The sequence below is a fragment of the Pelobates fuscus genome, chromosome 11 (genome assembly GCF_036172605.1).
Source record: "Pelobates fuscus isolate aPelFus1 chromosome 11, aPelFus1.pri, whole genome shotgun sequence".
Taxonomy (NCBI): Eukaryota; Metazoa; Chordata; class Amphibia; order Anura; family Pelobatidae; genus Pelobates; species Pelobates fuscus.
The window spans coordinates 21,147,793-21,157,870 of NC_086327.1; the positions used below are offsets into that span (position 1 = coordinate 21,147,793).

General features: G+C 40.3%; 1 protein-coding gene across 3 annotated transcripts in view; it reads left to right on the plus strand.

Annotated features, from left to right (window-relative positions):
• LOC134577626 (zinc finger protein 845-like) overlaps positions 1–9,820 on the plus strand; it is a 28,403-nt gene extending 18,583 nt beyond the window's left edge. Inside the window, exons 5-6 of one of the 3 annotated variants that reach the window (XM_063436473.1) lie at positions 123–3,539; positions 8,794–9,820. In XM_063436473.1, the coding sequence (XP_063292543.1) occupies positions 123–3,539; positions 8,794–8,831 (3,455 nt within the window). In that variant the 3' untranslated portion in view covers positions 8,832–9,820. Of the gene's footprint in view, positions 1–122; positions 5,876–8,793 lie in introns of those variants that run through there. The other 2 variants (XM_063436474.1, XM_063436472.1) reach the window with 2 other exon arrangements.
• The last annotated feature ends 258 nt before the right edge of the window (positions 9,821–10,078 follow it).

Here is a 10,078-nt window from a genome sequence, read left to right on the forward strand (position 1 = left end):
ACAACTCTGTAGATACAAAGCAGATTTGCATTTCTTTATAGACAAAACCTACAAAAAAGAAATAGAAAATCTCCCTGAAAGATCAAATTGGCACTTACACTGGATTTGTTTTGTCTGCTTAGTTTCAGAATGTTGGACTGGTATAAGGACAGACGAAGTGAGACCATTTGTTCCTCTTCTTGGCAAGATGCCAGAAGGTCAGACACCTTCACAGTCCCCACTCATGTTAAGTAGCATTGATGAACACCAGAACCGCTGGAGAGATAAACCAGGACACCGATTGCTGGAAGCCGAAACAGTTTGCCAGCCTGGTCCTGCACCTGTGCAATATGGATACCCTGCTGGTCAAAGCTCTCCAGCATCCTTAACACTTTTGGAGAAGCCAAGAACCACAGAACCAAGTACTGTGGAACAGAGTGTTGCAGAACCACGCGTAGTAAGAATATCTGAAGACTCCAATACACAACCTGTTTTGCACGGTGCAACACCAATGCCAACAAGTTTTGGTAAAGTAGACAAAGAAAGTGGGATGCTCACTAGACCTCAGGGTTGGACTAATGTTGACACACAATCAAGGAATATAGATGAAAACAAAAGAAAAGAAATTGGCACTTCAGAGCAACCAGGTCCACGATATTGGGGTCTGTTCCAATGCTCATTCTGCAATTTTGTTTTCCAGGATCTCTCTGAGCTTTTACAGCATCAAGAAACTCACAACCAAGATAAGTTCCAAGGAATAGGACATGAGCTGGTGCAGTCAGATCAGCAAGATGAGACTGCATGTGAATGGCGTAGATACCGATGCATCGTGTGTGACAAAATCTTCTGCAAACAATCGTCTCTGGTTACTCATCTGCGTATACATACAGGTGAGAAGCCTTTCTCATGTCATGTATGTCGAAGAAAATTTAACCAACGTACAAGCCTCACTGTCCATCTTCGAACTCACACAGGAGAGGCACCATTCCGCTGCAACAAGTGTAGCAAGAGCTTCCGACAACAATCCAATCTCACCCATCACATGAAGAGCCACCAGAGAATAGAAGAGCTCGATGGAATAGAGTGGAGTGAAGAGAACAGGGCTCCAGGACTTCCTTTGATGTATCTCATATCAGAAGGGAATGAATCCACTAGTGAGGTTTGGGGTACAAAAGGTACTGTTCTTAAAGGTGGCAAAGAAGAAGAACCTGCATCTTGTAAAAGACCCTATGTATGTGGCCACTGTTACAAACGCTTTACCCATCAGTCCAATCTCATGGTTCATCAGCGTATTCACACAGGGGATCGATCATACAGATGTCAAGAATGTGGAAAACATTTCAGTAGAAGAACCAGCTTGATGGTTCACCTGCGTGGCCACACAGGAGAAATGCCATACTCCTGTCAGCAGTGCGGAAAGAGTTTCCGTCAGCAATCCAATCTTCTCTACCACATGAAGAGTCATGCAGGACTAATTGACTTGAAAGCAGAAGTCCCCTCTGGCAGTGCTAATAAGCAAACAGTGAAGCTGTCTGGTCAGCTGATTGGGCCATCGGGCCAGTATGTGGACAGAGGAGAATATCCACAACTTTTAAACATTGGCAGTGTTGGAGGAGTGAGAGGAGAAGATGGCCAGGTGAGGGCCTACCAATGTAACCAGTGCTCAAAATGGTTTCCCACTACCTCCAGCCTCCTACTTCACCAAAAGCTTCACATGGAACAACCAAATAGTATAATGCAGTGCAGAGAAATTCAGGTCCAATACCCCATCAATAGGGGTCCTCCACATACATACACTGAGAACATGCTGTCTTCTCGACATGAGCTTGAAGGGTTTCCACAGCCCCTCTTTAAGTTCCCTCCACGTACTGAGGGAAATAGTGTCCCAGTCATTCCAAATGGCTCTGAGTCAAATGTCGTTCCTCAGCCAGGAAATAGCACTGGATTTCAAAGAATAGGAGGCATTACTGCAGAGAAGGTACCTGCAAAGGGTCCTTTCCAGATTAGGGGAAGAGGAAGGCCAAGAAAAAACCCTTTGGTAGGTCAAGGACAAGGTCCTATGATGGCTCTTTTAACGGGCAAAGCTATTCACAAGTGTTGGAAGTGCCCAAGACGTTTTAATAATAAGTCAAACCTGATCGTCCACTTGCGTATTCACACTGGTGAACGTCCTTACCAGTGTTGGAAATGTGAGAAAAGATTCAGACAGCAGTCAAACTTGATCCAACATCTCAGGAATCATCAGGAACTTTTCCGAGATGACCTTTCCCCAGAACCGAGAAAAGAGACAAACAAAGAACAGGAGAATGGCAAGAATCAGCCAGACATGATGATGCTTCAACCATCCACTGTTGGCCAAGCTCGTTGGACATTTTTTCCATTCACAGATGGGAGCCAAATCAACCACAGTGGGCAGCTGTTTGACCCTCCACAGACTGTAAATCTGACTGAAATTTCCCCTGCCACTCCGTGTGTCAATTCAGGGACCGATGCCATTCCTCCATCAGCTGACAGATCTTTCAAATGCAGAAGCTGTTTTAAGACATTTAATCACAAATCGAATCTCTTAGTCCACGAGCGTATACACTCAGGCGACAAGACCTACCGCTGCCAAGAGTGTGGAAAGCAATTCAGTCAACGCACAAGTCTGATGGTTCATCTAAGAACCCATACTGGGGAGATGCCCTATTCATGCTTGCAGTGCAGGAGACGTTTCCGTCAACAGTCCAACCTGCTTTATCACATTAAGACCAATACGGTGCAAGGCCTCCTCAAGTGCACCACAGAACACTTACCAAACTCTCCAACACTTTCAGGAATAGAGTCTGGAGGGGAAAACAGCATTGGATCTGATATGGAGTCCACACCCGGGCATGCACCTATTTGGATGCATTTGGACTCAAACTCAAAAAGCCAAATGTCTCCTGCCCCTCCAAATGAGAATACAAAAGTGGAGTTTCACTGTCCTGAATGTGACAAAGTATTTACTCACCAATCCAATTTGCTGGTTCATCAACGGATCCATTCTGGAGAGCGGGCATACCGTTGCCATGAATGCAACCGTCAGTTCAGTCAACGCACTAGCCTGATGATCCATTTGCGCACTCACACTGGTGAGATGCCATACGCCTGCCAGTGCTGCGGTAAGAGATTCAGACAGCAATCAAACTTACTATACCACTTGAAGAGCCACGCAGAGCAGGGCAGTATTATGGATTCTATTCCAAGTTCAGATTATGCAGCTCCCAAGGCAAGAGGCAGGCCACGGAAAAGTGAGTCTAGTGAGGGGAATAGGGACAAAAGTTTAATGCCTAGGGGCAAGCGTACCTACAAGTGCACAGAGTGTCCAAGGCGTTATAACCTCATGTCTAATTTAGTCACTCATCAGAGATCGCACGATCAACAGCCTCTGTACAGTTGCTCAGAATGTGGCGAGAGTTTCCTTCAGCAGAGTTACCTCACCGTCCACAAAAAACTCCACGCCAAGCGGGACACTCCCCAACTTGGGGCCCAGTATTGCTGGAAGCCGAGCCAGGAGATGATGGACATCAGAAGTTCAGGTAGAGAAGAGGAGAGAGGAGCTGTGTACATACAGCACGAGAAATAGACAGGGATCCTGTGGCACATGTCTGAAAATAGGGCACAGAGTAGATGTTAGACTCAAGCAAGGTGACCCTAAGAAGAAAAGCAATATTATAATTATCATAGGAAGAAAAGTCTGGGGGTGAGGATATGTGGGGGTGCCTGTGAAGTTCCTTTGCAATATCCAACAGTTAATTGGCAGTGCTGCATCTCCAAGATGCTGTAAAATTCTTAAGGGACTGGTCAATAAACTCTGCGTTGTGCCAAATATACTTCTGACTTGGTCATTGTCCAACAATTGACCAAAGTCCACTTGACGCCAACACCATAGAACTTGGCAGAATCTCAGAGTCTGTGAGAAGTCTGCCGAAAGCTGTACAAATCTGCAGAATTTCGCAGAAGCGGCGGCTAAAACGTGGTGACTCAATAGTGTAGCTCTATATTTAAATTATTTCTCCTGAAAAATGGAGGTAGGAGGAATTTCAACTCTTCTGAGGTTATGTACGGGATGAGGAATTGTGGAGAATTAACAAGGGATTGTGACTTTTATGCCATTATAGTGGAGTTGTAGACATTTTACAATTTGGCTATTTTTAAAAGAAATGTGCAATTTCCTTGACCATTCTCAACATTTTCTGTTTTGGTGAATAAATCCAGTTGCGTTGTACACCCATCTAGCACAAATATTTTTTTATTTCTTTTCATATGGATTGTAGTTAATATCCACACAATACATATAATATAAAAGCCTGTTAGCATGGCTACAGCCTCCGCAGTGAGGGATAGCATGTATTTAGGCATCAACATAGTATGACATCAAGGATAAGTCCTATTACACAGATTTGAAAGCACTTAATTATCAGATAAAATTCAAATGTTCATTACAGTATTGTAGGGAATTTTGTTAATTCCATTGAGACATTTCATTGCCATTTTTAATTTGGCAACATTTCCCTTGGCCCCTGTGGGGATCAATGTCATATTTCGCCTAATAAAGAGACCTATTCTGTGTGGCGTAGACACATTGATAGCACTTTAATGACTGACAGTAATTTCCCCAATGTTTCTTCTGTTTATATTGTATTGTTGTCCAAGGTCGTGTGTCCATGTAGAAATTTGTGGTGAGACTCAAATGGGGTTATTCTCTTAACAGAGATCTTTGGAGAATTGATGTAGAATGCACAATTTCAGTCAAAATAGCCAAGTAAAAAAATCAATCTGTGCTGTTTTGCCCCTTTCGGTGAACCCAAGATGTGGTTTCCAAAAAGGTCTGTGGATCAGAATGTGTTGCAGTTAATATGGGTGTTTAAGGGATTTATCATTGCTCAAATGCTAGCTACAGAGTTGGAAAGCAGAGATTCGTAGAATATGGATTAAAGTTGTCTTTGAATATATGGAAATGTGGATCAGGCATTCTAGTTGACACAGTATTACAGCAAGTATAGAATCCAGGTATTGTACAAAATTAAATATTTAAGACCTTTTCAAAGCAGCATTTTACCTTGGTCCCGTTGAAGGCCATATTTGTACAATTTGCGAATATATTTTGTGGATCACTCATCAGTTTCCATAATGTAGTTGGAGGTTCTGAGTGATATAAAAAAAATCTGTAGTTACCCAGATCATTCCTTGGGTGGTTGAAAGTTATTCTGTATCGGATTCTGAGCAGTACCATGCAAAGTCCATCGTGTGACCGTTCGTTTGGAGTTCTAAGTAACTTCGATTGCAGAAAATACTCAACATTTCCATCAGTTGGGCTCATCTTTGTAGATTATCGTAGGAATTTGAAGAACCTTGCACATATATACTTTTGAATCAAACATTTTGGTTTCTGTATGTTAAGTTCAATAGGGTACATGCCATCATTCTTTAATATAGCTACAATTCCTTGGGGGCTGCATATGATTTTGTTATATTTTGTTGCTGTCTGACACATTTAGCGTATATATCATGTTGGAGATAGTTCAATGAAAAATGTGCTTGTAGGAATATAGCTAAAGAGGAATTATGTCTCCTAATTTGTTCTTTTCTTAGAACACATTTAGAACGTTGTAACTCTATTCGTGACATATTTGATTGCATAGAGGCCTGCCAAAGAATGCTTTTTGCACACCGACGTTCTAAATGCAGAAGTCCTGTCAAGGATTTAAAATGAATATCGTTGTTTAACACTTTCATTCAAAAAACAAATAAGATTGAGAACAGTGGATTCTCATTCCATAATGATCATTGTGATCCTTCCTGTAAAATCTACAGGAATCCAAGTTTTGTCTGTCAAACTTGCCCTACTGGACAGATCCCACTGTATTCAATTCCTCCCAGAAATGGTCATTATTTGAATTAGTACACAGCTAACACCTTGCAGTGTGAAGCATGTAGTCACCCACTGCTACCTGCTGTGAGAGACTTAGTGGGTTATTAAATCAATTAAACTAAACTGTAAAATGTAGGCTAAAAAAAAAATAGCCAAGCTTTGTTGAAAATTGGAGATATTTTTCCAAATCAGAACTTGCTGACCACATTTTATTATTTACTGTTTAGTAGATAAACTTAGTGTCTCCTACACGATCTTTTGAGGAACCATAAGTAGGTCCGTGGTCCTGACTTTATAGCAATACAAAGCTGGCAGTCAATGTTATGTCTGACAACCAGTTGGTTGAACTTTGGTCACCGTTGGGCTGGTATCAGCACCAGATACATGCCAGATTGACACTGCTCACATAGCAAACGTTGGTAACATGGGATGTACATTATACATTCTCTAAATTCATGTAAAAAAAAGTAGCCCTTTTATTAATAGAACCACCTATTATTACATTTCAGTTCGTGTTAGGCTGGAATCCATTTCTAAGAAAGATTTAAATTTAAAGGAACACTATAAGGTTAGGAGTACAAATATGTATTCCTAACGCTATAGTGCCCTACCGAGCCAACTCTGCCAGGGTTTTAAAAAAAAAAAAAAAGCGATTTACTTACTTTTCAGCTCTCGCCGCACTCTTGTGTTGCTCTGCCTTTTTGGCCGAGATCAGCAGTGTTGATGATCTCAGCCAATCCAATGCTTTTCCATAGGAAGCGCTGTGCCAATTAGATGGTTTCCTGAGACCATCTGACTAAAATAGCAGAGTTTTACTCTGCTATTTTAAGAAATCGCTCATATAGACAGCCAGTAGGGGCAGGCTAACCCTGTAATGTAAACATTGCCGTTCCTGCAGGGTTAAAAAGGGGGGTCACGTGGCACTCAGACCACTTTAATGAGAGCCTAGCCCTAGAGTGTTCCTTTAACTATATTTGAAAGCGCTTATATCTTGACCAAAGAAAGTAAGATTGATCTTATTGTGCCTCAGAGCGGTGTACTATAAAATAACTTCAGTTTAATTTTGTTACAATAAACCCAGTTGTATAAGTTATAGTACAGTATTATGTTTTAAGTTATACTCTATATCTGATAAACGTTTAGCTTGCCAAACCACAAAATGCATTTGGTAGCCTTAGAACATGCTGTGTGTCACATCACATGCTATTTGCCTCATAGGTTAGCTGCTGTGTGAGAAGGGCAACCAGATTAGATATTTAAAGAGCAGACAATGCGACAGACATGAAGTGCTATGACTAACATAGTTACATAGTTACATAGCTGAAAAGAGACTTGCGTCCATCAAGTTCAGCCTTCCTCACATTTGTTTTTTGCTGTTGATCCAAAAGAAGGCAAAAAAAAAAACCCAGTTTGAAGCACTTCCAATTTTGCAACAAGCTAGGAAAAAAAATCCTTCTTGACCCCAGAATGGCAGTCAGATTTATCCTTGGATCAAGCAGTTATTATCCTAGATTGAAAGATTATATCCTTGAATATTCTGTTTTTGCAAGTATGCATCTAGTAGCTGTTTGAACATCTGCATGGACTCTGATAAAACCACTTCCCAGTATTCTGGGATTTATAATTTGTTTTATAAAGCAGCAGTAATGTTTCCTATTGGCTCATAAAAAAACATTTACATAACATCTAACTGGTTTCCCTGTAGCATGGATTGAGAAATTCCACTTGGAAGATGTTTACAAGCTTTATTAGAGTTTAGTCAATAGGTGATTGAAGGCAGCAGTTCTACTCCTTGATGTATATGATACTGAATACATATTTCAGACTTTCGAAATGTATTCTTTTATCTGCTGTTATTCATTTTAGGAGATTACCTAATTACTGGTGAAAACTCTAGGTTGATATACTTTGTAGATCCTATTCTTCTAAGGAAGGTACATGGGTGCACCCTAATTTTAATACTTGAGAAAGTATTGCAAGCACTAGGTACAGCACAGATATATGCCAGAGTCTCATATGGTCTCTTTCTGTAGATATAGTCAGGAAACTGTCGCCATTACTACCAGTTGAATGCATGCTCTCTCCCTTTTAAATATACATTAACCGTTCAACTGGGATCAAAGTCATTTGATGGCATTTCTTTTAACACTTGAATGAGAATAAGAAGTGTGATGATAATTGAGCGTCGGTCTCAGACACTGACTAACGAGGCATTAGAATGGTGTAAGAGAAAGGAGTCATGCTTGACCATAACGTAAGACTGCCTTTTTTCCCCCCATTCCTTTTGACCATACTTAAACTAGTAAGAAATCAGAGAAGGGGAAAAAAAAGACATTGTTTGCTTATTAAATATGTGAGCCACTGGAAGCATTCATATTGTCATGGTAAAGACTTCCATAGCCATGTGGTTGGTGTTGGACAGTTTTTGAAGAAGCTAATCCGTTTAGAACGTGTGTGACACCTATTTGATGTTGTAAACCAGGCTGTGGGTAATATGTTCATGGTTACTTTTACCTCTGCAGTAAGGTACCTTGTTGCCTTATTGTCCCGTTGCTAAAAGGTCACAGCAGTAAACCACACTCCTCGCTATAATTAAAAAAAATAATAATAATAATGCCATGATAGCTGTTGTATTTTTCTGCTCTGGAACAGACTGACCAAATTCTGTCTTTTGCAATAATGTGTCAGCGTGTATCAAAGCAGCTATTTGCTGTCTGAAAAGTGCAGACATTCACAATAAAGTTAGGTTTTTGAACTATAAAGGAAGATAATTGTGTATATAAAAATAAATATATATTATATATAGATAGATAGAACACAAGATTTTCAACTGTGCATATTTACCATTAGTGATGGATTGTTATATATTAATTTAAATACTTCTTTTGTCTTCCATTGACCGAATTTTGAACCTATAGAATTAGCAACACGTTCCTTTTCCGTGATGGGACTGTAATTCACAGAAACCATGCTCTGCGTCTAGGAATCCCGACTACAAGAACCGACCACCCTCACAGATCGTTATACTCCAAGGTCTGTTTATCTCTAGATGTAAGACTGAGACAACCGATAGCTATTAAAATAAATTTAAAAAAAAACTAATGTTTGAAAGTTTCCTCTCTGAATAAGCCAACAGACTTATCTCTCTGGATGTTAGACTTTGTTTTTAAGTTCCTCCTGTCTGGTCAAGAATACCACATCGACATACTCTCTTCCTGCTACCCACTGCCTGTTAAACTGTTACATTTGGTGACAAACCATATTGCCATTATTTTAGCCAAGGTTAATAAACTTTAATTGACTCCACTTGGGACCTGAGGATTAACATATTGACAGAGGAACCATAATATCTGCTTAATATAGACCATTATCTCAAGCTGCTCATCAGTGGCTTTACAATACACAAAGACGTTTTAGAGGATGAGGACCTCAATAAATAATATATATATGAATTCACAAAAATAGTTAAGGCTGTTACCTTAAATTTACTGTTTTACCCTCTCAGCGAGGCATATATGCCAGGAGTATCATTTTGGAGAGCAAATTGCTCTTGTATTGAGTGGACTGAGATACAAAGGGCAAGACTGACTTCTGGGCAGTTTGATGGTCAGACAACCCAAGAATAGCCTTCCAGTGAGCCCAGAACTGCTTCTCCAAAGGATCATTGTGGTGAAAGAGGATCTGCAATACACATATACGGTTTTCCTTCCACCAAACTCCTTCTGATGCTGGTAAGAATACTGTTCTGGTAATGGATGAGAGACTTTCCCAACTCATCGACCCTTCAGAAAACCTTCCAAATGTACGCTCTCTTCTGCAACTCTTTACTAGGCTGTTTTGTTATGCCTTCCGTAGGATGCTTTTGTTAAGTTAATTCTCCATGTGATATTACTAACAATGCATTAGCAAGAGAAAATAAATACGTTTGTATAAGTCCATTCTGAACATGTCTCTCTTGTATATGAAAAGCTGTCACAGATGAAGCTACTGCATTTTAAGTGTTAAATGTTATTTTTAGCAAATCGGCAAGTGTGCCCCAGTGTCACAAAACTGTACTAGATGCAAGGATTTGAAAGGAATATAATGTAGGAACTATGTATAAGGATTGCATGCACCACCAGGTTTAGCTAAGAGTTCTTGCAACTAGCGTCCGGTAAACACAACTGCTGAATCCAAGTTTGAGTTCCCCCTCTCAATAGCGTT